The sequence below is a fragment of the Struthio camelus genome, chromosome 8 (assembly GCF_040807025.1).
Source record: "Struthio camelus isolate bStrCam1 chromosome 8, bStrCam1.hap1, whole genome shotgun sequence".
NCBI lineage: Eukaryota > Metazoa > Chordata > Aves > Struthioniformes > Struthionidae > Struthio > Struthio camelus.
In genome coordinates this window covers 36,933,345-36,961,242 of record NC_090949.1, presented here as the reverse complement: position 1 = coordinate 36,961,242, position 27,898 = coordinate 36,933,345, and the positions used below count along the sequence as shown (strand labels likewise).

Sequence of the window (27,898 nt, the reverse complement as noted above, 5' to 3'; positions counted from 1 at the left end):
GATTAGCCTAATGGTTTGGGCATATCACAGATTAGAAGAAGTGGAGCTCTCCTCTAGGGTCTCATTTCAGCTAGCTGCATGCAGGTGCCAGGCTCCGACGTCTCCTTTCTTCATTAAAGCCTCCTGAGCAGCTCTGCTGCCTGGCCTCCAAATCCACATACTAGCAATATGTTTCCTCAGTCCACTTGTTTGAACACTTTTATGCAGCAAACTTTTCCCAGATCTTTCTTTCAGGGCACTGTTCAGGGAACTATTTTCTGGCAACAGCTCCTCCAGTCTGTGCAGTTCCCACCTTTGTGACTGAGGCTGATTGCTTTGGTCCCAGGGCATCACCACTGTGTTGACACCAGCCACATGGTGGTTCAGAGCAGGGAACTGACTGCCTGAGGAAGAATCATTAACATTATTTTGTCTTTTTTTGCCAGCTGATATTTTAGCCTGATCACTTCTCTGATCCGATTTGCTGTGAACCATGTCAGCACAGTGGGAGAAGTGGAAGTGCTAAATATGGTTGAGGAGACGCAACCGCTCAGGCTGGCAAACGCAGCACTGCGCTGAATGTCAAACCACGGCCCTAAGCGCACGCAGCCTGGTTTCCAGGAATCAGGCTTGGTCTATTAATTTCAGCTGCCTTTCCTGCTGCCATTTTCTTTAGCCTGTTGCCGAAGGGCTTTCAGCTCTCAAGTGGCCAGTTCCATGGAAGCTGGACAGTGGAGTTCTGGTCCACTGCACTCCAACAATATTGAACAACGGATTGTAATCCTGAGTGTGCCAGCAAGAGAGTGGGTAATGATTTATTGCCTGTTTGGGTTTCTTCAGTACTCCAGGTAGTCTCTGCACTGACTGTGTTAGTTTTGCATCCCTTGTTTATGCCAGTGATTCTATTCAATTTGCTTTTATCCAGCAGAACAAAACCAGTTACTTACTTCTGTAAATATAGTTGCTCTGACTTCTCCTGACTCTGCAACTGAACTAAGTAAAACTGAATTCATTTTGGGAATATGACTTCACCAGTGCAATTCTAGACAATCATTTGAAAGATGTAGGACACATACTGTCATCCTGCATTTTTAAGAAATTAAGAATTGGATTTTTAAAATATTCTTGCAGCAATATTAACTCTTCTCTGTTAAGGAAAGGCTTGGCTGGTTTGGTAAATAGCAATCCTGAAATTCAGTTTTTATAGTTTGCTTTATTCTCAATGCCTTTAATGCTTGCTCTGATCTTTTATCTTAATCCCACTTCCATTGTTTTAAAAGGGGTATTTTCATGGGAATTGACTTTGTGAAGCTAACATTCAGTGAAGCTGGTAAAGGCACAAAACCACAGCCTGATTTCTCACATCCTTTTCTACGAAACGCAAGTCTAGTTTCAGTCTCTGCTGTTGTGCTCAGTTCTTCTACCCTTTGAATAACTACTCATCTTCCCTCTTAAAGAATTAATTCTCCTAAAGGCTAGCAAAAATCAGAGGCTATACCAAACAGTATAATTTTTAATGAGTATTCGTGTTTTCATTGTTGTACCATTTCACCTGCTTTGTCATTTTTCACTTGCTTTGTTCTCAGGCTGATTTTGCTGATCCAAGGATTTGTTTGCCGCTTTGCTTGTATGTGTTGGTCACAACCGGGGCTTTGATCTTATCATCTTTGCATTCAGAAATCACCACAGTTCTAGTGTTGCTATTTAGCATTGTGAAACTTTAGTTAAGGTTTTTAATCCAATTTTAGTCACTGCAGCATATTTACCTGTCACTAAATCTGTTCCACAATTTACTGATAACCAAATGTGTACAGATCTTTCAATACCATCTGGCAAATGGATGTGCAGAATAAGACCAGGTAGTACAAGATTACTTACTCTGTTATCTTCATATCCTTGTACTGCTCCTATTACTAGATGTTATGTGGTGCTTTTGGACTGTAGATCCTGAAGCTCTCCTGGGAAAACTAATGAGTATCCTGACTCTGCAGATAGAGAAACTGAGGCAAAGTGACTTGTTGAAGGTTAGATGGCCAATTGGTGGCTGAGCTGGTAAGCTCTCCTGTGCTTTGTACACTAAAACAGACAGCCATCTCCTACAAAAAGCGTAGTGTGGTGGCTGGGCAGCCACATAAATGATGTAAATTTGTAACTAGTGCTGCATATGTAATGCATGAATGTTTAATTAATTTTCAAACAAACTCTTTGAAGGGGGAGAGCAAGCAACAAGTCACAAAGAGATGGTGTCTCTGGCTAATCTTTACCGTGCTCTTCATAACTCTTCCACCTGAGCTTAGGATTTGCACTGGCACAAGATCATGCCTGATATACCCTATACTGATGTGACTGGGCTGGAGGTAAACTAGCACTGAACGACTTTGCTGTTCTCAGACCCCATATAAGCTTTGAAGGGACTACTTTCCAATTTCTTGTTATTTTTTAATTTGCTCTCTCTTGGCATTTTCATAAAAAGAGTCTTTTTACTGAGGTTGTGTTAGATCTATGACCAATAATGAGAAACAGCATCATGGTGCATCTTTGTGGGTCATGAATTACTGTGCTTTGATATGTAATTACATTACATTTAGATGAGTAGCCAACTGATATGGCTTGCACTAATATTCTTGTTACTGAACTCTTCCTCAGGCTGGAGTATATGAATTCAGGTGGGCCTCTGACTGCCTCTGGCTCAGGGACAGTGGCCCCAAGATCAAGGGATGTGGGGTCACCACCTCTGGGCATTCAAAAAAACAGCACGCTGGACAAAGCTTTCCCACACCCTACTCTGTAGCAGCTGATTTCTCTGTGTTGCTCATTAGGCATGAAGAGAAAATGTCTTGTCATAAAATAATTATAGATTTCAGCCACATGTAATGATGTAGAGAGGACTATGCAGCCTCATGCAAAGTGAGTGACAGTTACATGAGAGATCACTGTGTTTTGGTACATGTTGTCAGTGGGTAGAAGCGTTAGTCAGCATGTACTTCCTTCTGTACATAAAGCCCCTGTTACAATTAAGCTGAAGAACCCATGAAACTTGTTTTCAAACTGATAAATAACCTGGAAGCTCACTGGCAGAAGATGTGGCTACCAACAATATAACCACATTTAGAAAAAAGTTGAGAAAATCACAGAATCACAGAATCACAGAACGGTTGAGATTGGAAGGGACCTCTGGAGATCATCTAGTCCAACCTCCCTGCTCCAGCAGGGGCCTCTACAGCATATTGCCCAGGATCACATCCAGACGGCTTTTGAATATCTCCTGGGAAGGAGACTCCACTACCTCTCTGGGCAACCGGTTCCAATGCTCTGTCACCCTCACAGTGAAGAAGTTTTTTCTCAGGTTTAGGTGGAACTTCCTGTGGTTCAGTTTCTGCCCATTGCCTCTTGTCCTGTTGCTGGGCACCACGGAGAAGAGGCTGACCTCATCCTCTTGACACCCTCCCTTCAGATACTTGTACACGTTGATCAGATCGCCTCTCAGTCTTCTCTTCTCCAGGCTCAACAGGCCCAGCTCTCGCAGCCTCTTCTCATAGGAGAGATGCTCCAGTCCCCTCATCATCTTGGTAGCCCTCCGCTGGACTCTCTCCAGTAGCTCCATGTCTCTCTTGTCCTGGGGAGCCCAGACCTGGACCCAGTTCTCCAGGTGAGGCCTCCCCAGGGCTGAGTAGAGGGGCAGGATCACCTCCCTTGACCTGCTGGCAACACTCTGCCTAATGCAGCCCAGGATACTATTGGCCAGTATGCTAGTATCGAGGTAGAGAGCATGAAATATTGAGGGAGGAAGCGAACTCTGAGGTGTTAAAATAAATGTACTAAGAATGACATCATGGTTTGATTCAAAACACTCGACTATCCACATATTCCAGGGTTGCCCATTAGGAGGATCTGGGTATCTTGCTTACATATGTCTAGTTCAATTCCCATCATTTGAGATGCTGGGTTAGATCACTGAATACTGCTCGTGATGGAAAGAAGGCACAGACCTGATGTAAAGGCTTTTTAAGGTCAAGTGGGGCAAAGACAAAGAGCAGGGGCAAAGAGCACATCAAACAAGTAAAATCTGAAACTGAGGCCCCAAACGACATTGTGGGATTGGACTGCTGTTGAAAATCTTGCTTTTGTCATACACCTGTCAATCTACACATGGATCCGCTTCATTGCTGAAGAGGGGGAGCATCACAAGTATCTTTTCCAGAGCAAAGCTGTCGCCTCTTTTAAACCATTGGGAGATACAAACCTGCTCTAAATGTGTTAGAAGGAAGGGAGAGGGGGGCTGTACTGCATGTTTGTGCCCTTCTCCTCCTGTTTTCCCCTAGTAACTGGTCCATATTTAGCAACTGCATTGATTTACCCATGTAAAGAAGACAGATTTCATTCAGCCCGACAACGAAATCAATGGAAGTTTTGCCATTGTTTAAGAAAGGATGCCCTGTGAGAGGGGGGGAAAGCTTTAGCCCTGCACTATTGCTACATAACAGGAAAGAAACTATCCTCCTGTCCACAAATACGTTTGAAGTTATCCATCCTATATTGATTTAACAAGGCTGGAAATTCAGGCTTCAACCGGCAAGTACTTGAAATGTAAGATCATGCTCTCAGTCTTGTCTTTTTTTGAAAAGTCGAGCATTTCCTTACGGCAATAAACACCCCATGTGTTTTGATAGTTCAGGCAAATATAGGCAGCTCAAGTCTCAGGATGTGGACTTCGAAAAAAAGGCCTTCCACCTCTCACACTTTGGCTGCTGATAGTATGTGGCTGTTCTTTTACAATTTCCTTCCTGCACAAGCAGCAATCACTAATTTTAGACTGTCATATATATAAGAGTAACATCGCAGGCTTGGAAACAGTTTGCTACTTTTAGAGAACAAACCTACTACATCTTACCAGGTAACATACTACTCTGTAAATTTCAGTGACAGGTGGCAGGTCTCTTGAATTATTAAAAGGAAATAAGTACAGCACACAACAACACATACCTTCAGTTTGAAGGTATCTAGGAGTACATGACAAAATTGATCAATTTGTGCAACAGCTATTAGAGAAAAGCATACAGTGCCTAGCAAAATTTGGAAGAAAGATTATAATCTCCAGGTGTACAGCTCCTACTGGAAAAAATACTGTAGTAATAATAAAGCAGATAATTCTAGATAGCCAATTACAGATAGCTCATTTACATTAGCTTTGTAGTTTTTAAGTCTTACAAAAATGTGTTGAGTCTTGCTCTTACTATTGTACAGCTTTTGAATTGGTAATGTGTAGTCAGATGAGCCTATCTCCTTTTCATGTGCTGATGATTAATGTCATTGTTAGGAGGTATGTTGCCTGCCACATGCATAGCCAGTTCAGTTACACAGAACTGCGTAAAACACACAACTTCTCGGCGAGCGTAGTCACACATAGGGGTATATAGTTCAGAGGTTCCTTTGTGCTACTAATTGTAAGCGGAGACTCAAACCCATAGACCAACAGGAGCGCTTAATACAGCTCCTCTTCCAGGGCACCTCCTGGATGTATTTAAGCACCCCGTCCTGCGTGTTAGAGGAGATGGGAGTCACGCACTCGTCGCTGGATGCCCGGCGGGGTAACGCGCTGCTCGCAGCAGGTTGCTCAGGGGATCTGCAGCTGGGTCGCTAAAGGTCTTCCTCTAGCAGTAGTTTTTCCATGCAGAGTTTCCACGCAGTGCTGCAGACCACCCCCCCCCCCCACCCTCAGCTCTGCACTTCAGGTGGAACAATGACACCTTTTACTCGTGGTACTGCTGCAGTGCCCGAGAGTCCAGCTCAGGGGCCAGCACTGCTGGTGATGAGCCGTGGGAAAGAGGCTCATCACCACCAAAGGGTCTCAGGGCAGCTCAGGGGCCTGCACCCTCCCCGCGCCCTGCAGCGAGCTCTCCCGGGGGCAGCCACGCAGTAACGGCTATGCGGTACGGCATTCACAACCCCCAAACTACATGCAGCTTTACCTCAGCCTCCTACAGCTCCAGAACACAAAAAGCCACTCTCTGCTGTAACATACAGGGTGGGAAGAAAGGACTGGTAGAACAAACACTGTGGAGAACATTTTTCAGTAGGATGCTCAGGCATTTTACAGAGCATGGTAAACCTCTTTCATGCTTATATTCCTTAAAAGGATTTTAAGTTGTTTTCTTTTAAAAAAGTTTGGATTTGTTAAGTGAAATAAGTACCTGGCGCATTTGTTAAGTGAAATAAGTACCTGGCGCATAATCCAACCGCTCACTTTTTCAGTGAGTTACTGGTTGCTTCGAGAACATTTGACGAGACCACTTCTTAAGCCCTGGGCAGACTTTTAAACAGTAAGATTTCAAGAGCACTCAGCATGAAGGAGACTCCTGTATTTCACTACCGAGGTTTCAAAAGAAGACAATTCCCTGGCATGTGCCTAATAAATAACATTCCTCTGTTCCATGTCCCCCTTCATACAGACCAGCCGAGCTCAAACACTGACAAGCGGATGTGAGGCAGGGTGTGAGGAGACAGTAGATCTTCAACCCCAAATGAAGAATCTGTCCTGCCGCGTATTTAGACAGATATTTTAAGTCAAGCAAGTAGGCCAAGATGATGAAGGCTTGTTCTTACCTGATGTATTTTTTACTACTGAATGCGAGGGGAAATGAAATTTGGTTACTGTGTTATTATTATCCAAATCTGCTGTAGGATATCTAAATCATCTTCAGTGTAGTGTCTGTTCATTGTGAGGGATCCCAAGATATTTTACGCGCTTCAGTCAAGAGACCTAAGGGATCATTTTATCCATCTCTAAATGAAATCAGCTCCAGGCATGAAATGTTGCAAATACTTAACAAGAGAATGATTTAGAATAATAATTGATGCATAATATATCCTGAATCACCTGCTGTGTATATCTGTTCTTACAGGAATCCAAATTTGCATTCTTATGCTTGTGAGAATATGAGCTAAGTTTAAAATTACAAATCATTAATGATTTACTGGTCAAAGTGTTCCACACATCCAAAAATTTTTGGGGTCAATTAAGAAGGTGAATTTCAGATTCTGGGGTTTGTTCCAGTTTTGATGTTGGAAACCTCAAAGGATGGTATGTGCCATGGTCATGAAATAACTTTTTCTTTTACCACAGTTACAAGTTCTCTCAAAATAATCTGCCAGTGCTTTGTGGAAAACAGATCTTTATATCCACAGATTCTTCATTCATTGCTCTCAAGCAAGAGACCAACTCATCTGGCACCAATGTTTGTTCTTGAGCATTTTCGCTAGACAGTGTTTTTTCCCATTGATTTTCCAAAAGGCTATTTTGTTCCTCCTGTGCTGAATTGAACGCATTGTTTTGCCCACTCCTATTGTTGTTTAAAATTAGATTAATCTTTTCCAGCAGAAAAGCATGCTGCTCTGTTCCTTCGGCATTCCACAAGTAAGTAACAGGACTCGTATAATCCCTGAAGAAAACATTTGTCTCTAGTTCTGGAGCCAGCGTGTGGGGCTGTGTTTGGTAAATGTTGGCAGCTACATATCCCAATGGGTTCCCGTCAGAAAGCTGAGGCTTGTAGTCGCTGACCAGCTCAGTGGCTGCGGTGCTGGCCGGCGGGGAGCTCTGCGGGCACGCCGTCTTCTCAGGATCCGCTTTGCTGTGTTTCTTTCTGATGTCCACGGTCTTGTATTCCTCGTGCACCGACATCTCCTCTATTTCCATAATTGTGGGATTGCTGTTATCTGAGAACGGCTCGCTGAAACTGTTACTTGTGAATTCACTCTTTTCCTAGGACAAAATAGTGATTGTAAAAACAAACTGGCAGATCTCGCAAAAGTGAGAGATATCATTAGAATATCACAAGGAAGAAACGGGGTGGTGACAGTCCTCACTGACTCTTTGTCTCAGTCTCATCCTCCTTTCCTTCTCCCTCATCTAATCCCCTTCCATAAAACTGACTCCAGCGAGGCAGAAGAGAGAAGACGGGAGCCGCAGCGCATGCCTCCGCGCTTTTGCGTGCACTTCAAGGGGCAGCTTGGTGCAGTCGTCGCTACTGCATAATGTTTGCTTTGAGGCAAGGCCGAAAGACGTCAGCTAAGCTGGGCTCCCTTGTGTGATGCACCTTGCAAATGCCCACAGGATGATTCCCCGGTCAGTCCCCTGGCCCCTCAGAGCTCAGTCCCATTCCCACCCAGCCTGCTTCTGCTCTCGTTCTGGACCTATGGTGCGATGCCGACTGTCACTGCCAGAAACCCTTTGGGCACAGGGAGAATTTTCCCACTTAGAACTGGGCATGCTTGTTGCAGCTCTTGGCACCCTGGGCTTTTTTAATCTACATATAGACGAGTGAAAACAAGCTGGGACATAACGTTGCAATTACCTGGAGTGACTTTATCACATTGCTGTTTTCCACGTGGGGAAAATCTTCAAACAGCCACTTTGGCATTAGCGACACAACTATTGTGTTAATTCTTTACCAAAAAAGAAAGAAAAAACCCACAACGTTAGTCCATTTTATCAGTCACTTATTTGCTCATTCTGGATGAAATAGTCCCCAGGACAGGGAGGGAGCACAAAGTTTATTCACTGCTCCCAGCCTTTGCGGATGGCTTGGAAGCCTCAGGTTTACCCCCTCTTTGGGCAGGTTTCCCCATCCGAGCTTTAACCCACACCCAGGAAATGGCCGGTGCTTGCAGGAGTGATGGGAACAAGCCTAACTCACCGAGCTTCCATTTACACACGTGAGCTTCTATTTACAGAAGAAGGTTTCTTATTCCTATGTTTCAGTTAGCCAGGCTAAACCCAGGGGGCAAACGCTAGCTCTTCATCCTCCAGTATTATTCCTCTAAGCTTGGTGCAGGCTGAGCCTGGCTGCTGCTGGTGTGGGGACAGACTCGGTTCAGTGCAGAGTGTTCACCCTAGCATTACACTATATGGCTGCTGCAGAACAGGTACTGTTCCCCTCAGAATAGCATTGGCTTTTGCCACTGCATTACCATCAAAAATCTAGAGCTTCATTTCCTATGCAGGCCTGGGAGCTAATTACGTTGAGTAAAGCTCTTATTTAAAACATACATGTATGTGAAAATATTGCTAAACTGGGGGGAGAACCAAACTAGGTACATAAACAGGAAGATGCCTGTATTGCCTGAACTGATGAGAACAAAAACACAGCCGTCCTGAAGACTGTTTTTTCTACAATCAAAGCTGCTGCAGAAATAAAAAAATACTTTTTTGCAAGAAATTTTAATTTAGCTAAACTCTGCTGATGTTATGGTGCATTGCTGTGTTCCTGAGAAAGTACATACTCTCTGCTCATGCTGAAATGCTCGTGTTTCACAACGACATCACCAGCAGAAAAATGAGACTAATGTCAGGAAGCAAAAGAGACCTCTTTCACTGATGGTGAGATGCCTCAACGTCCTCTAGCTCCAGGTCTTCTCCACCCTATTTCTTGTTTTATCAGGAGCATCCAACAGACAGCCCCGTGTCACGGAGGTAACTGTTTGCTAGGGATTCATATCAGCAACAGCAATGGTTGAATCAATATTCCAGTGAAATGGAAATTACAAGTAGAAGGAAGAGTCATTTGTCATGCACACACCATTGTTCTGTGAGGTCCAAGGCCTCCAACAGCAGTGCAGCAGGCAAGGAGGTCCCTGGGGAGGTGGCATCTGTGTGGGACACGTGGCTGGGGACAGCCCTCCCTTGGCCTGGCCACCAACAGGAAATGCCACTGCCTGGGCTGCTGCTGGTGTCACCCCCCGGGCTAAACTTGGGGACCAGCTCCGGCAGCAAGAAAGTGGAGGTCAGCATCTCCTGGAGAGAGGGTGCCTCGTGAACTAGGTACGAGGCAGTTGTTGGTAAAAAACTGTAATATTCTCCCTTTTAAGTTTTTCTGTTGCAGTTTCCAATCTCTGCCTGTCTCTCCGAGTCCAGATGTGAGGGGCTGATCAGCAAACTGCACCAGAGACAGCTTCCTCTCGTAACTCAAAAAGTAAGTAAACAAATTCTACTATGAAAAGTACCTGAAGAAGGTTGAGTTTTTCCTCTCTTTCCTTTTTACTCCCTGATACCCATATAATAATATATCATATGTCCTTCAGTCTGTTCTTTACAGAGGAATGATTGCTATGTTTTGTTCTTCAGACTGTATAGAAGATGCCTTTTGATACAGCAATGTGATTAATGGGTTAGGCTGCCCTCCAAAAGGTTTCTGTAATTAATTTCAGGATGTTCTGGAAGGAAGTTATTTGTTGGAAATAAGGTAAAATCTGTGAAGAAAGCAATACCTTTTTCTAGCTGACTTTTTAAACATCAGAATTACAAAAGCAAGTGACAATATGATCACACCGACACCCAGTCCCAAAAAAGCTCCAATGTCATCATCTGAAAAAGGATAAAAAAGAAAAGGTTAATTAGGTCGCTTTCGTTTTAAGAAAGACATTTTCAATAGGCCAAATCTTCAGTCACAAATGCAAGTAATTCTACATACATGAATGATCGTGTTGAACTCCAAGAGACTCCTTGCACCTCTGTCGGTGTTCCTGCACACTTACATTTTAAATCTAGTGTCCTGATGAACAAACAATATTTATCTAAAAGAAGAGGCCACCCAAGCACCTGGACCAGGCCCTGGAGGGGGGCTCTGTGCTGGCCAGGCATGCCGTACAGCCGGTAGCACTGGTGGCGAGCCTTGCTCCACTGGCTTACATGGCACTATAGGGATTTATGTAAAGTCTAGACTTTGAAAAAGACTAGAACTTGCTTTGAAAAAGTAGTCGTTAGTGCTTAACTTGGCCATTTGCTTCACAGTAAACGAAACAAAGCAATAACAAAACCAAAACAAAAACTGCAGTGCTGTGTATGGTTTGTACTCCGAGCCTACGTGATGGCGGCAGGCGCCGAGGTCCTGCCTGGTTTTCGGCGCGCTGCTGCCTATTCATCTCTCTGACCTGGCTGGACATATTGCCACGCAGACAGGATTTTTCAGACAGATAATTCTAAGAAGTGTGGTCATTGTATTTAACCATTTCCTGCACAGTATCAGCTTCCAGAAATGCTTAAGTGTATTCTTAAGTTTACATTGGTTTTGCCTTTAACTAGTGAAACAAATCATAACATTAGCTTGCCAGAAGATAGGCAAACCAGAAGCATAACTGAAATTAGAGCTATATAGGAATGTTTAAATGAGTCTCTGGCTCAGACTGCAAGGTCAAAAAAGCAGAGTCAGCATAGCTACCTATGTGAACAGAAAATACTATCTTATATTTTCCTTGTTTTCTTATCTCCTACTTGTTGTAATGTACATTTTTATTACAAGTCTCTTAAGAAATCAAAACTTAAGGGTATGAATTATGCAGGTCCCATCAATCATGAGAGTACTGCAGCCTTTCTTGCACTGCGACTTATTTCCCAGCCAAATGAAATGTTTTTCTGGCTCTGATCAAAGTATTATGGAAAGATCTTCCCCATGATTATATCACCAGATGCTGCAATCCCTGCTCTGGCTAAAGCTGCTGCTGCTGGTCAAGAAGAAACTCTTGCTTACCAAGTGTGAAATATTGTCTTCTTACCGTAGGAAGTCTGACTGTAGGTGCTGTCCAGGAAGTGTTCCTCCAGAAAAACTTAAGGAGAGAGAGGAAAAAAATGCCTGTAACTTCATTTAGAGAACGTACAGCAAGTAGAGGAGAAGCTATTGTTTGCTTTATTTTGTTACTGTTACTTAGAAATAAATAACAGTATAATGAGAAAAATAAAGCTCCCTAAAGTAATTAGTAACTCCAAATATAAGCTAGACTCCACATAACCTCCTATTCTCAGAGATATCGTTAAGCCAAATGTTGATGAAATCATGATATACATTATGAAAAATCTCCCACACGCTTTCCTGCCCTGAATACCTGGAATAAGAATTCAGTTTTCTTGACCAACCGTGGGTCACTTTTCAAGAGCACCTGTGGATTATTTCCCAAAGTGTCCAAACCCCACAGGACTGAATTTCCCAGCAATGTCATTCTGACTGACTGGCTGAGCTAAGAGGGGAGATAGATACGTAGCTAGTGTCCGCCATGGCAAGAAGCCTATTTTTGCTAAAGTAAGTAGCAAGCTTTCTTTCCTGGTTGTATGAAGCAATTTCCTTGGTGTGCCCTGGCTCCTACAGAAAAGGCCCTGGGCCAAGGACCAAGTTTTGGGCTGAACCCGTAGCTCGGTTCAGAAACACCTGCCAGGACAAGCCACCGGCTGCCCGGGGACCTCTCCAGCCCTTCCTGGCCCTGCTGGGGCATCCCCAGCACCCCAGCCTGCAGGGCTGACCTGCCCGGCAAGGCTGCCCACACCCCAGGCCTAGGCAGCACAGATGGCTGGAGAGCGAAGGCTTTAGCAGAGTCATCCTTGCAAATACAGCTTACGGTGGCAGCAGGATTTTCTCAAGGTAACAAATCGCTAATACTGGAGTATTTGGGAAGGAAAGAGCTGCAAGTGCAGCTTTAGAAGTATAACGATGGAAATACGTTATGAAACATCACAGCTGCATGCCTGAAAGCTCCTCCGTATTCTTCAGTTGGACTGACTGCTCTGGGAAAAGTGTTGTTACTTCCCGTAAACCTGTCTCTGTCCCCAACAGCCGGCCTTCGCCGGCGGGCTAGGAGAGAAGAGCGTGGCCCTCGCCGAATGGTGCCATCATGTGGCTCGAAGGGGAACATCTGCACGGAGACCCGCAGGGCAGCTAACCGAAAAACTGCTGTTGCCAACAGTCAGTCCGCTCGTCTGGGCCTTCCTGGAGGCCACCTCTCACCCTGCTCCCCAGCGAGGCATCTGTCCTGTCCGGTGGTGGAAGGCTGTAGGAAAGCTTTGCTCCCGCCGCGTGCCTGGGCACTGCTTGCCCTGCGGGACGCGAGAGGCTCGCAAGGTCCTACGGTATTGTCTGCTCCAGCAGCAGATAACTGAATATTTTTAAATAGAGAAATGGTATTAATAAGAAGAGCAGATAGTGTCATAGTCTACAAACAGTCACAGAGCTTAAAGCTGGCTGAGACAACCAAGCCTACCCAGCATAATGTCCTCTACAACGTAGGCTGCCTGATTTCAGCCAGTGATCTCTGCAGCAGAGGTAAGAATCCGCGAGTTTAGACGGCTTCAGATGAAAATGAGCGAAAGACTTTTGGAATTCACAGGCTTTTAACGAGTATAAGAGCAGCTTTCAAAGCACAGAGCTTAGCTAAATGTGGAAACCCGCCTAGGAACTAAGTGGCAACGAGCACCATTCCAGCGCTGTTTTGTGCCAGCTTCGTGAGGACCAAAGGAGAAAAGCCTTCGTTTCTTCATACAGCTATTCACAAGTCATCTTCCTCACTATTTTCAGAGGCCAAAGGCAATCTCTTCCTCTCTGAACTGTTCCGCCTATCTGGTATTGTGGATGAGAGAGAGATGTGCCAATACCAGTGTGTGTCCCACTGTCAAATTACATTTCATGGCACTAGGCTTTGAGCTGAACAGACCTGGGTAATGCTATAGCTGCTTTAGCAAAACCTGTTAACACAATTCAGTCACAAAATAAGGGAAAAGGAGACCACAGACCAGATTCTGTTTCCAACCCTGTAGATTTGAGGCATGTACTTCTAGTATAGCTCTTAGAGTTCAAGTATTTGAGTTTCCTAAACCGACTTTGTCTAGAGTACAAGCCTGCTCAGCTGGAGTGCTCCACAGCCATTACAAAGGACCTCCTGATCATGTGGGATGGTGGAAGGAAGCGGTTGAGTAAATTATTCAGTAGCCTTGGAATTAAGCAGTTTACATGTGTACATCTGTGCACGAGTGTGTGTCACTGGCACATTTAACTCATATAAATTAAAAATTGTCATATAAATACAGTAATGCCCCTTTGATGATGAATGGACTTTAATCTGTATAATGAAGATAAAGAAAGAGGTTCAAACCAGGGGGCTGAGTTGGAGGATTTTATTCTGGGTGTGAGGTGCTGGTCATTCTAGTGCTTTTGAAGCATTTCAAACCCTTTGTCACAGGTATGAGCTTCATCATTGCCGTCCATGCCAGGCCTACCCTGATCTAGAAACCTAGATCCTACCTAAACCCCACTGGGACCCAGAAACCAGACAGAGAACTACCCACATTTCTTTGGGGCCTGCTCCTCAGAGGCCCTCTTTGATGCATCTAGCTCTTCCCCCTTGAGCACAGAGGCAGCTCTAGTGCTGAGGTTTAAGCCTTGGATTCCGCTTCAGGATCAGGTCCCCAGAAAAGAGACATCCTACCACCAGAGCTGAAGGTGCCTAAACCCAGATCTGCCCTTAGGCTGCCACTCTGAAAGCTGTCCATCTGTCTTTGAGGAGAACAGCTAACAGCCAGAGCTAGCAGCTAGCCTTTAACAGCCAAGGATCAGCTGACCAGGAATATTTACCGGATGTTGTTTCCATTGCATGGAAAAAATGGAATAACCACCATGCTCAAAACTAAGAGAGGTCTTAGCGAGAAAGACAGAGACAGTTTGTCAAGGGGAAAGTATGTGAACCGCTTCAAATAATGAAACTGTATTCACACCACCGAGACAGTGACTTTGTGGACTAATGACACCCTAAGGTGTTGTCGTTGCCTGCAACTACAGTGGGCTGCGGGCAAAAAAGATGCTATACATTTGTTGCTGGAGAACACGTGCCATCGAAATTAAGCTCACGTCAGATGAGTTTCTCTGTTCATCCAGACAGACAACTGGACTGGGGTTTGGTGGACACCCTGCGCAGAGTCCACACATGCACAGGTTTTCTCTGCAGTGCGGTGTCCATGGAAGAGGTATTGTGGTGCTGGGAGGTGTCCTTAGCACTCAGAGGTTTCGAGCTGTGAATGGCTTGTCCTGGTTTACCTAGGCAAGGACCAACAGCAGGACGGAATAGTTCAATAATCTCAGTACGTCCAGCTCTCGAGGATGACGAAAGCCAGCACACACAGTGCCCTGCAAAGAAGTGCAGGACGTGCCTTCCAGGCAATCAAGGTAGATGCTGGAGGCGATGCGGAGTCCATATTTTCCTTTTTGAATTGGCCCATGCTACATCCTATCTAAAACAGCTTCCAGAACTGAAGTCTGCCTAGTTCCTGCTCTAGATAAGAAAGGAAAAGTTACGGCTTGGCCAGCTGCTCTCTGTAAAAGCTATGTTTTGTTTTCTTATAAGGTTTTATTGCCAAATGTGGCAAAGAAGAAGCAACCTGATCTTTTGCATCACAAAAAGGGAGAATGATGACTCCATTGGCATATTTTGTAGAATTAATCTCATGTTCATCAGAGATCTGTGTGCAGAAGAAACAAAGCATACCAACTAGAGAAGGCTTTCATAGAGATGTTTTGATAAAATCTGAATTGACATGTCCTGCAGCCAAGAGGTTTCCTTCTAGAGCCCTCCTTTTCTCTGTGGTCCATGGCAGGCAGGAGAAAACTGATGAGTTTTAGCTCTTTTTTCTAAAATTAAATAACTCTACAAAATTAGCAAACTGTGTGACTATCAAGAATGAAGCAGCAAGCTGAACTTTGCAACCTCCTCACAGCAAGCAGCAGTTTCTCCACACCACTGCGCTTACCTTGGCCAGAGCACGGTTTGCTTACTCCGTCCGGGTAGACTGCGTATACCGACACGTTGATATGGCTTCCCGCTGCTGCCTCTTCTGGAAGGAAGCAACATTTGCTTTTAAAATGTATTTGCGAGCTGCCATTAGTGCTATAGACTCTCTCAAGCACATCTCAAAGGAGCAGTGAAAGGAAAGGGAAGACCAGGGGAAGCTCTGGTGGGGCGGGAGAGCTCCCCAGCTCCGGGTGGAGGACGAGCCCACTGCACTCCTTCCCTCTCTCTGGAAAATCAGCAACACTGAAGCGGCCGCAGCGCTGGCCTCAGGGGCTGTGCGAGGCCTCTTGGGGTGCTGGAGCTCCCCAGCGCCTGCCTGCAGGGCCTGGCTGCCACGGGACTCCCGGCAGGTCGCTGCCGTGGGTCTACACGGGGTACGTTGCAGCCACCAAGTGGCGCAGAGTGCGACAGAGGGTGCTGGGACGTGGCCAGCCTCGCCGTGAGCATTAGTGGGTTCGTGTCTGCGCAGTGGTTTTGAGAGACGGTAATAAAGAAAACTACAAACCCAGATTCCTGAACTAGCGCTGATGAAGACGAACACCATGTCTGCTCGGAGGCTCGGAAGAAAGGTGTGATATGGTCTATGGGATGGGAAAATTACGTCCTAAACCCTTGTGCCCGGTGCAGGGAAACTCCTTTCCCTGCCCAGCCTATTCCACGGCCAGGACCTGTTCACCACGGGACTTGTCGGTGGGTGCTTTCCTTCATGGGTCACTGGCAAAGCGACACCCATTCAGCAGCCAAACAAATCTCTTGTGCTTAGTGCAGATACTGTTTCCTATTTTAATATGGCTCCACATCTTCCTTCCGTCAATAAAGGATCGCCTTGCAAACAGAGCCGGCTAAGTCCCGCTACGGACTGGTTTGGAAGGGGGCTCTACTCTGTGCCGCTACCAAAAGCATATGTGAAAGAGCAAAAGCCTGGCCAAGTAACAGCCTAGGAAGCACCCAAAAGGCAATAAACACCTAGAATTAATGTGTGAGGTCCAGGAACTGAACGAGACAGATGCTGAGAGCTTTACGCTGCTAGACTCAAAAGCCGGGTCGGTAAGGACCACGGCTTCGCTTCTTTGGACACTGCAGGGAGAGGAAATGTGCTAAGGCAACAGCCTTGCTGCATCAAGTATTCTGCCTGCTCTCTCTCCATCCCTAGATGCACACATGTGTCTCTCCTGCACTCACGTTCCCACAGTTTCATGCCATACTGCCTCACTTGTCCTTTCCTTCTCCAACCCTTCTCTCCTGGGGGGCTTCCTGCGTGGGACCACGTGTCCCGCTGACTGCCATCGCGTTTTGTATCATGGCACTCTCTCACGCTGCCTAAGGGCTCTTCCCAGCCCCAGGCTCTAAAACCGAGGGGGCAGAGGCTGAATTGCAAATGAACCTTTGGCTTCACAGCATTCTTTGGCTTTCTAATATTTTTGGTCAGCTGCACCAAACGGCAAAAGGACTCTTGGAATATCTTACCCTGGATGTACGCGAGTGTGTCCTGCTTGGGGACTTTCTGCCAAAAAAATTGGTACTCCTGGCTATATCGAGCTGCAGAAAGACACTCCAGAATGAACCACAGCAGGGGCTTCGCGCTGCGCCGCGGGTGCTGCCACGTCACGGCCACCCGGCTCCGCTCCTGGCGCCGGGCCTCCACGGCGGCGGGCGCCGGGAACTCTGCAACACCAATCGCGGGAACGCTGTTACTGGGGGCGGGGGCGGAAGACCTGGAAAGGTCAGCTGCACGTCGACAAAACCGAGCCTTTCCTGCAAGTGTGTAAGAACTGACAAGGGAAAAGGAAGTGCTGGAAGAGGGAGCGATACGCACATGCGCGCGCGCCCGTCCGTGCGCATACGTGCACGTCTCAAAAGCGCACGTTCCGTGTCGGAACGCTTCTACCTGCCATTTTTTTTTACCAGAAACACCTATGCTTCTGATAAGTCCGAAAGATTAGAGAACCTTTTCCACCTTATTTACACCGCGAAGCTTCCTGCTCTGCATATTCGCTGTTTGTCCTTAATTTGAGTGGGGCTTTCCCCTCCCCTGGCTCAGAAAAAGAGACTTTTTCAAAAATAGGAAAGTGTGGTCGCGGGGAAAACCACAGCCTGTGGCACGGGCCACCCGAGACAGCCCAGCGGCTGGTCTCCCCCCGTTTCGAGGTGCTCGCCCGTCGCTGGCCCGGCCCCTCGGGCAGGGGGGCTGCCGGGAGGAGCGCCCAGCGCCCGGCCACCGGCCCGGCCCGGCCGCCCAACGCCGGCAGCACCCCGCTCGTTTGTAAACTCGCCGCTGCCACCTTCGGAGGCCAAGGCCTGAAACAGGCAGCTGCGGGGCATCTCCGGGGGCGTCGCCTCGGCACCGGGCAGCGGGCAGAGCTTTGCCGGGGCTTTTCCCCTTGCTTCGCACCCCCCGTGCATCAGCTATTCAGCTATTTTTTTTCCCCCCCCTTTTCACCCCCAATTCCGACAAAACCGGCTCTCCGTTAAGGCCAAAAGGGGCGCGGGCCAAAACAAAAAAACCTTACCGTGGTGGCTGCCGAGGTGGCGGCTCACGGGGAGGCTGGCGGGGCTGGAGGCGCCCTTGGAGTTGTAGGCGGTCACGTAGAGAGCGTGGACGCCCGGCGGGACGGCGAGGCGGCAGGCGGCGGCATCGGCGGCGCAGAGGGCGAGGGGGGCCCCGCGGGGCCGGGCGGACACGGCGTAGCCCAGGATCCTCCCGCGGGCCGCGCGGGGTGGCAGCGGCTGCGGACGGGGGGGCGACAGGCAGCGCCGTGGAGCTTCGGCCCGGCTCTCGCTCCCGCGGGCCGCGGCTGCTCCCGGCCGAGCCGGACCCCGCCACCGCCTTACCTTGAGCAGCACGGTCACCTCGTGGCTACCGTTGGCGAAAGCCGGACCTAAGCACCGCCACACATCCGGCGCCGCCGCGGGGGCTGTTTTCGGGGAGAAAAAAGCGGGGAATGAGCGCCCGCTCCCTCCTCCCGACCGCCCACCCCGTCGGGCCGCTTTGGGCCTTTCTCGCCCGGAGCGGCGGCGCTTACCGGCCTCGGGGGTGGTGTAGAGGAAGGGGCTGCCCCAGGCGCTCCAGGGGCTGCCGGCGGCCGCCAGCCGGCACCGCACCTGGAACTCGTAGCGGGTGGTGCTGGCCAAGGCGTAGCGCGAGCGACGTCCCGGCCGGCCGTCCCCGGCCTCGGCCCCGGCCTCGGCCCACGCTCGCACCTGCAAGGCAAACGGAGGCGGCGCTGCAGCAGCCGGCCGGCTGCGCGGCCTGGGGCGGCCCCCCTCTGACCCCGTCCCGCGATGGTCGGACGTCCGGCGTCCAGGCCGCCCGGCCGGCGGGTCGGTCGCTCACGTGCCAGGCCGGGGCGCCGTCCGCTCGATGCCGCTCCTCGCAGCGCACGTCGTCCCGCCGCGTCCGCTCCCGCCAGCGCAGGACGGTGCTCGGCCGGGCGGCCTCCGTCGTCTCCGCGCCGGTCACCAGGGGCAAAGCCGGGACGACTGCGGCAGAGAGCGAGAGGGTTTGAAACCCCGGGCCGGGAGCCCGCCGGGGCCGAAGCCGCGGGGCCGCGCCGCCACGTACCGAGTCGCTGCAGGTCGAGGTGGCGCCGGGGCGAGCGGGCCGTGCCCAGGGCGTTGGTGGCCTGCAGCCAGGCCGAGAAGCGGCTGCCGCCTCGCAGGGCGCTCAGCGGCACGGCCAGGGCCGGCGCGGCGGGGAACACCGCTTCCTCCTCCGTCCCGGCGCTGCAAGCAGAGCGACAAACCCCCGCCGCCCACCACCACCACCACAACGGGGTGAGAGCCGTCCCCATCGTCGTCGTCGTCCCCGTCGCGCCTCGCAGAGCGTTAACTGGGAGGCGTTTCCGGGCGCCCCAAGTAGAGCAACCCCGTTCCCGTCCCGGTTGGCGGCTGCCGCTGCCCCGACCGCGCTTCCCTCGGGTCAGCCCCAGCCGAACCTGGTTCTGCCTCCCCCCGGGGGGCGCCCGGGCCCCGCTCACCTGCGCAGGTGGAGGGCGTAGCGGGTGGGCAGGTAGGTGGGCTTGCCCGCGTCCCACGTGCACGCCAGCCGCTCCGAGTGCTCGTGCACGGCGCAGCTCAGGTTGCTCGGGCTCTCCGGCGGGTCTGCAACGAGAGCAAGGCTGGGCGAAGCGGCGTCCCCCACCCCAGCGCCAAACGCCACCGCCGGCAGCCCCGCGCGGGCCGAAAGCGTTTGCGGATTGCGGGGCACGAGGGCGAGCTTGGCACGCGGGACGCGCTGCAGCCGGACGGGCTGCCAAAAAAAGCTCCCCGCAAAGCTCCCCGTCGCTCACAGCTTTGGGGGAAAAAACCAAAAAACCTTGCAAAGCGATACCCCCCAGCGCCCCGAAACGCGAGCACCGGCCGGGGAGCAGCAGCATCCCACCCGTCCCCGCGCGGCGCCCGCTTACACCCGGCGGAGACTTGGGCGCCGCACACCAGCTCCTTCTTGTTGCTGTTGGGACACCTGGCCAGGCAGGTGACGATCCAGGAGGGCGCCTGCAGGTCCTGCAGCTGGAGCTGGAAGGTGGTGCTGTTCACGGGGCGCAGCGTGCCGGCGGCCGGCGTGTAGTTGAGGAAGATGGAGTAGGTGGCCCGCTGGCAGCGGAGGGTGGAGAGGCAGTAGATGGAGATGTTGCAGCCCACGGGTACCACCGGGGCGGGCTCGATCCACACGTGTCCGGAGCACTTTATGTTGGTGACACCTGCGCCGAGCCGGGGAGGTGAAAACGTGGCTCTCCACCCACGTCACGTCCCCGGGCGGAGAAGACAATCCCCAAGGCGAAAACGCTGCTGCGCGCAGGGCGAATTTATTTATTTATTTTTTCCCGGGCGCTGCGTTACCTGCTCCCGGGGCCGGGGACACGCGTGGCCACCCAGGTCACGCTGCGGCGCGGGCACCCGTCCCGCCTCGTTTCCCCCTCGGCACGCCGGTAAATCCCCCCCTCCACCCCCGGCCGTCAGAAACAGCCCCTGCGCGCCGTGACTCATCCCCACAGAGAGGAAACAGCGAGTTTCACCAGTTTTAGCCTTTGCTCTGATGCTCAGATGACTGCAGGGGAAATAACCGGCAGCCTGGAGAGGCGGCGCGCTCCCGTCCCCGCGGGCGGCGGAGGCGCCGTGGGGCGCCCCTGGCCATCAGATTAGAGCCCCGCGCCCCGGCCGCTAACGGGCTCCATCGGCTCTTCCTGGAAAGGGCGCAGCCGCCTCGGGGCCTCCGACAGCGCGTACGCGGGAGGGCACGTGCGCCAGCGGCGGGCACGGAGAGGGGTCGCGCAGCTCGTCAAACACCGGCGGGCTTCACCGAGCTCGGGGGTAGCGCCCGCTCCGGCCGCTTACCGCAGGGCAGAAAGCCGAGCAGGACGTGGAGCACCAGGGCCGCGGCGGGTCCAGCCATGGCCTGGGCTGCGGCGGCCGCCGCCGGCGGGTGGCATAGTCCCTGCGGGAAGGGAAAGAGCCGTGAGTCTTTCGCGCGCGAGAGAAGGCCAGCCAGCAGCTGGCTTCCCAGCGCGACGCCAGCGGCTGCGACGCCGCTACCGCAACGCCCATGAGGACGGCGACCGTCCCGCCGTGGGCTGCCGGGACGTGCAGCCGTACGGGGCTCTCCGCGCTTCGGGTGAAAAGCACCAAGGCAGGAAGATGCAGGACCTTGCCATCAGCTGCAGCTTGGACACTGTCCCTCTGGCACGAGTCGTCTTTGGAAAACCCCTCCTTTGGGCAGAGGACCTCGGTGGGGCGAGCCCTCACGCCCCGGCCTCCTCTGCAGGCACCCCGAGACCCAGAACGCATCGTTTTCCGCTCACGAAAGTGCTCCACGGGCTGAAGCACCTTCGTGTCTCTGGAGTGCAACGCAGAAGACCTGGTGGCCACCGGGCCATTGTTTGAGTCCTTCCTGGGGAAGTCTCGGGCTGGGCACCCGCATTCGGTTTTGAGCGTTGTGGGTGTGAATTTTCCTGAGGCGAGCAGCTGCCGGTAGCATCCGCAGCGACCACAGTTTTCACACCCTGTCACCCCGCGGCAGCAACGTCGGCATGTGCAAAGGCGCAAGGTCCTGGAGGCGCCTGCAGCTCCTTGCGAATCTGTGGTGAGCCGGGCACATGGAGAAACCTGTTTTCCTGAGGAATCTTTCATTGCTGAGTTTGCCATGAGTTTGAGCCAGAGGCTGGTGAGGGCTTCCGGGTCTTTGGAGAGCTCTGCTGAGGCACACGATGCAGGGAGACCTCTCTTCTACCTTCTCCTCTTGCGACATGGGAAGGGGGCAATCACACCTTTCCCACAGAACAGAAAACGGCTCTATGAGGCCATGAAGAGCGGCTTCATGGAGGGTTTCACAGATGGGGGGAGGCCAGCACACCGACAAAAGGGCAAGCCGAGGCTGGGGTTCGATCATACACTGAAATACTGTTCAGCCTCACAGACCCTTTTTGCAAGCCTGGGTTGAATTTTTGGGCTTGTTGCAGTTTTCTAATTCTTTGGCACACCTCTAGTTTTCGTATCTATAAAATATCTCCAATCCTTTGCTCGTATGTGTGTGAAGACACGTTCATGCAGTTTTTGGTAATCCCACACATCGCTGTGCCTGTCAAGAAGGGCACGAAGGAGGATCTGGGGCGCTACAGGCCAGACAGCTTCATCTTGATCCCAGGGAAGGTGAAGCAGCAGCTAATCCTGGACACCATTTCCAAACACATGAAGGACAAGAAGGGCCTGGGAGCAGTCAGCACGGATTTCCGATGGGGAAATTGTGCTTAACCAACCCAATAGCCCTCTATGACGAGATGACTGGCTTGGTGGACCAGGGCAGAGCACTGGATGATGTTTATCTTGACCGCAGCAAGGCTTTTAACACAGGCTCCCGGAATATCCTCACAGACAAGCTGATGAAGTACTGGCTGGATAGGTGGGCAGTGAGGTGGCTTGAGAGACACCAAGTTGAGCATGGGCCAGCAATGTGCCCTTGTGGCCAAGAAGGCCAAGGGTTTCCTGGGCTGCACTGGGCAGAGCACAGCCAGCAGGTCGAGGGAGGTGATCCTGTCCCTCAGCACTGGGGACATCACACCTGGGGTGCTGGTTCCAGTGCCGGGCTTCTCAGGGCAGGAGAGACATGGACCTGCTGGAGAGAGTCCAGCAAAGGCGATGAAGGGGCTGGAGCCTCTAACACAGGAGGAGAGGCTGTGAGAGGTGGGACCTCATCAGGGTCCCTGATGGTCCTCAGCAGAGGGGTGGCTGGGGCACTCCCTGCTGGAGCTGCGCGAGCGGGCATGGCCCCGGGGCCCTGGCTCACCCTGTCTGGTCCCTCGTCCTGCTGGCCCACCAACCCTTCTCACAAAGCCTTCTCCAACGCCGATTGCCCTTCCCCTTGCCAAGCAGAGCAACGGCACCTCCTGGCAGCACTCATCGCCAGGGTTGCAGCCACAAAGCGTCCCCAAATCCCAGTGCAGACTTCCCCACTCTTTCCAAGGAGGCTCCCACGGTCTCATCAGGATCTCTCTGTCTTTACTTCACCTCGCTCCCCTGCCTGTTTCGCCTTGCCCCACGCCGGCTCGTCCTCCAGCCGGCGAGGGGGGAAATCCTGCCGGTCCCCTGCGACATCTACCTTAGCTTTATACCTCTGCTTAATGCAGGAGCTGCTACCAAAAGATCCAAAAGAGTTGTCCCCGTAGATTTTTTTGTTCCTTAATCCAGTAATGTGAAAATTAACCACATATAAAACCTCCTGTGAGAAAAGGCAGGTTTCGGCATGGCGGACGCGGCGGGCGAGCTAGAACACGCCGTAGAGGCTTCAGGATAGCGTTGTACCCCGCCAACCAGCACGTCCCGACTACCAGCTACAGCCAACGCCTTTGTGCTCCTTCTTGTGCTGCCCTCGTCCTGCCTATGAGACCTTCTCGTTTTAAGCACCGTGAAGACGTTCCCGGTGGGTGAGCCAAACTTCCAGCGCCTCTTCCTTAGATTTTGACGGCCTCCCAGTTGCCCGCAAGCCTTCTGCAAGCTCCAACCAGCAACGACGGGTCCTCACGCTCCACGGAAAGGGCTCCATACAGCGCGCGCCCGCCCGGCATGCAGGTGGGGGTTTCCAGCTCCGTCCCCTCTGGGGGGGATACCCACAGCCACGCTCTTGGTCCAGTCGGCGAGCCCCCGAGCCAGGTGGAACGGGGCTCTTCCCAGCGGCCGGAGAGGCTGCTCGTGCGTCTCCTCCGGGAACAAGCGCAGCGCCGGCGAGCCCCCCAGCACCTGGCCGCTCAACCAGCGCAAAGCAACCGAAGGAGGAGGGAGAAGCCGCCCCCGCCGCCCCGGCCCGGCCCGACCCGCGCGCGATGCCCAAGGCGGGCGCCGCTGCGCGGCAATCGGGCGCTCCTCGGAAAAACCCTCGCGGGGAAGCGACGGGAAAGGGGAAGCGGGAGCGTTACCTTGCCGCGCTCAGGCCATGGGCGCCGCCGTCCCCGCGCCGCCGTCCCCGCGCGGGCGCTGCCTCGCCGCCGCTTCCTCGTCCGCCGGCGGCATCGGCAGCCGTCAGCAGCCCTGACCCAGATTGCCGCCGCCGCCAAACTGCGAGTTTCCAGTTTGAGTCACTCCATGGGGAAAGCCAGCGTCCCTTAAAGAAACAGGCGCCTCTCTCTCTCTCTCTCTTTTATTTTTTTGATCTTAAGTTATTCTAAAGTTATTAGTCATCCTGGCAAGTTTAAAGAAATGCCATGCTGAGTCTTATGTTATCTGCACATCACATCATGGTACGCGATAGCCATCTCCTAAAGCAGCCCTTGCCCGCCCGGAGCGAGTGAGGTCCAAATTCAGTTAATTAAAAAATATTTTTTTGCCAGCTATTTGAAAAAAAAAAAACACCAAAAACAAAAAGCCCATCACGAGGATGCTCTCGCTGCCGAAGGCAGAGGTTTTTCACGGGCGCCAGGCGTCATCGCTGCTGCCCGGCCGGGGCGAGAAGGACGGGTTACGGGGAGCGATTCCCCACGGGACCGCGTGCACCCGGGCGCTGAGGGTTTGACTAATCGTTTCCTTTTTTGTTGGTTTTTTTTGTTGGGTTTTTTTTTTTTTTTTTGCAAAAGCGCAGGTCAGCACTGAGCGAAAGCGAGAGCGGCGCAGCGGCGGCGGCCGGCAGGGCGCAGGCGAAGCCTCCCGGCTGCCTGAAGCTCCGCGTGTCTGCAGCCCCGTAGGTACGGCCGGGCAGGCAGAGCCAGCTGCAGCGCCCCGGGGCCCCGCGCCGGCGGCAGGGGCGGCCGCCGGCGAAGCAGGCTCGTTTTCCCGCAGCGGCCAGGCCGCTAACCACGCAGGCCTGCCTGAGGGAGGAGCGCTGCGTGGGGCCGACTGCGGGAAAGGAAAAGCAAAGCCCAAAATCGCTGGCAGAGCGGTGCCAAGGCCTGGCAGCTTTTTGGGGCATCTCGTGGATGGCGACGGGCGGAGCTGAGGATGTGGCCTGGGGCGCAGAAGGCGTTTCGGGAGCACCCGCCGCTGGCCCCCGAGCTGCTCCCTCCCCCTGTCACCATCTGAACAATTTGTTCCTATCTGACCTAAATCTCTGCTCTTGCGGGCTAAACTCGTGTCTTCTTATCTTCTGCTGCGCGGCCAAGGAGCGCCGTTGGTGGGTCCTGCTTCATACCCGCCCTTCAGCGCGAGGGGCCGGAACGAGGTCTCGCAGCCTGCTCTCTGCACACTGAATATTCCCACGCTCCGCAATGGGGCTTTCAACGTTTTTCATGCCCGTTTCCTCTGCCACCCCCAGCTTTTTCACAGACTCACAGAAAGGTTGAGGTTGGAAGGGACCTCTGGAGATCATCTAGTCCAACCTCCCTGCTCCAGCAGGGTCCTCTAGAGCACGTTGCTCAGGCAGGTTTGGAGTACCTCCAGAGAAAGAGACTCCACCACCTCTCTGGGCAACCTGTCCCAGTGCTCAGGCACCTCACAGGAAAGAAGTTTTTCCTCATGTTCAGACAGACCTTCTCTGGGTTTCAGTTTGTGCCCGTTGCCTCTCGTCCTGTCGCTGGGCACCATGGAGAAGAGGCTGGCCCCATCCTCTTGACACCCCCCCTTCAGATACTTGTACACGTTGATCAGATCGCCTCTCAGTCTTCTCTTCTCCAGGCTCAACAGGCCCAGCTCTCGCAGCCTCTTCTCATAGGAGAGATGCTCCAGTCCCCTCATCATCTTGGTAGCCTTCCGCTGGACTCTCTCCAGTAGCTCCATGTCTCTCTTGTCCTGGGGAGCCCACACCTGGACCCAGTACTCCAGGTGACACCTCCCCAGGGCTGAGTAGAGGGGCAGGATCACCTCCCTCCACCTGCTGGCAACGCTCTTCCTAATGCACCTCAGGACACCATTGGCCTTCTTGGCCACAAGGGCACATTGCTGGCCCATGCTCAACTTGGTGTCCACCAGCACTCCCAGGTCCTTCTCGGCAGAGCTGCTTTCCAGCAGGTCAGCCCCCAGCCTGTCCTGGTGCCTGGGGTTATTCCTCCCTGGGTGCAAGACCCTGCACTTGCCTTTGTTGAACTTCAGGAGGTGCCTCTCCTCCGCCCACCTCTCCAGCCTGCCCAGGTCCCTCTGAATGGCAGCACAGCCCTCTGGTGTGTCAGCCGCTCCCCCCAGTTTTGGATCATCAGCAACCCTGCTGAGGAGGCACTCTGTGCCTTCCTCCAGGTCACTGATGAATAAGTTGAACAAGACTGGAGCCAGGACTGACCCCAGGGGACACCGCTAGCTACAGGCCTCCAACGAGGCTCTGTGTGACTGACCACAGCCCTCTGAGCTCTGCCATCCAGCCAGGTCTCAGTCCACCTCACTGTCCACTCGTCCAGCCCATGCTTCCTGAGCTTGCCTCTGAGGTTGTTACGGGAGATGGTGTCAAAAGCCTTGCTGAAGTCCAGGGAGACAACATGCACTGCTCTGCCCTCATCTCCCCAGCCACATTCCTGCCCAAGCAGATGTCCCCACCCTGGTACGTTGGCTTCGTCCGCAGCCAGGGTTGGGTTTTTGCCAGGGTTTTCACATCACCCCCGGCCCATTGCAGCCAGGTTGAACGCTAGGTGCTTGCAGAGCTTCTCCCCCAGCAGCGCCCACGTCTCAAGGGGGCACCCACTCAATGCAGGTGGCTACGGCAACATCAGGGGAGCTCCAGGGCTGCCGGTGGCCTATTTGTGACTCCTGTGCAGCGTGACTTCCCGGTGCTGCGCAGCCGCCTACTCGCCCGCGATTGCATCTCGCCGAGACTTCCTCCACTTGCGGCCGCCAGCAGTGCGTGCCAGCAGCATCATGCTGCTCCCTCCCGTCACATCTGCCGCCTGCAGGCCCGGTGGCCTCCTGGAGAGCGAACAGAGACGTCCCGTGGCATGATCGGGCTGCTTTGACTCTTCCGTTAGCATCCCGCCGCCTTTCTGCCTGTCCGCTTGAGGGCTCCTGGTCGCCGATCCGAGGGCTCGGGCATCGGGTCCGAGGCGGTTGCGCGGCGTCCTCGCTCCACCGTGAGCTTCCTCAGAGGTGTCGGTGCTCAACCGCTCCCGGTCTCCGGGTGTCGGGGCTGTTTGCGTCCGTCCCATCCAAGGAAGGTCACAACTTGGTGCTGGAGCTGGGAGACAAGGGACGGGATTTAGCTCATGCTCATCTAGCAAATGAGGTGATGCCGAGGAAGGAAGCTTCTCACTTGCGTTTTGCTAGGAGGATGCACCGGCTACGGAAGCGGCTCCCGGGGGCCAGGGCAGCTCTTCCTGCCTGCAGGCAGGTCTGGGGGTTGCGTCGTGCAGCCCCTTCCCCTGCCGCCAGCCGCCTGCCAGGCGCCCGCTCGCTCCCGCCACCCGGCAGCGCCCAGCCCATGCCACAAGCGGGTTTTACGACTCTGAAACTCAACCGGGAACAAAAGTTCAAGGAAGAGCAGAGCGGGAGGCGGAGGTGGCTCCTTCCCGTGGGCGGCTGCAGCGGCGCCGCAAGCGCGCAGGAAAAGCCCCCTGCCCGAGGCTCCGGGGCACCGAAAATTAACGGTGTGGCCCCGGCTGCCCAAAGAGCTGCAGCAGCCGTGTTTTTGCAACGCATGGAGCATGAAAGGGCTTGCGGCACGCTCGCACCAGGCCCCCGTGGCACCACTGCCGTGGCCGAGACAGGGCTCGCCAAGGCCCGACCGGCTCTTCCTGCCGGGCCTCTGCCCACCTCTGCTGCTTTCCTGGAGCTGTCAGGACTGTTAAGCCTCAGGAGCAGCTTGATCCAGAAATGTGTCAGCTGTGATCAATACAGAGTGGTGCATGGCACGCACACAGCGCGCTGCACAGCGCACACAGCACACGGCGTGCGCACACGCAGCACGTGGCATTGCACACGCACAGCA

At 52.7% G+C, this 27,898-nt stretch overlaps 1 protein-coding gene across 2 annotated transcripts; it reads right to left on the bottom strand.

Annotated features, from left to right (window-relative positions):
• On the bottom strand, window positions 1-27,470 carry IL23R (interleukin 23 receptor). Of its 2 annotated transcripts, none has more exons than XM_068953488.1 (15): window positions 21,220-23,934; window positions 20,911-21,010; window positions 19,983-20,276; window positions 19,554-19,677; window positions 19,139-19,299; window positions 18,911-19,056; window positions 18,600-18,777; window positions 18,409-18,491; window positions 18,087-18,303; window positions 17,044-17,241; window positions 15,536-15,619; window positions 11,527-11,577; window positions 10,243-10,339; window positions 8,331-8,421; window positions 1-7,738 (listed from the first exon to the last, which is right to left on the bottom strand). In XM_068953488.1, exons 1-15 carry the CDS (start codon window positions 21,715-21,717, stop codon window positions 7,115-7,117), a joined length of 2,946 nt encoding a protein of 981 aa, XP_068809589.1. In that variant the 5' UTR covers window positions 21,718-23,934; the 3' UTR covers window positions 1-7,114. The 2 variants fall into 2 exon arrangements, with proteins under 2 accessions (XP_068809589.1, XP_068809590.1); XM_068953489.1 differs by lacking the exon at window positions 21,220-23,934 and adding an exon at window positions 23,982-27,470 and having other exon boundaries at window positions 4-7,738.
• Window positions 27,471-27,898: the final 428 nt, after the last annotated feature.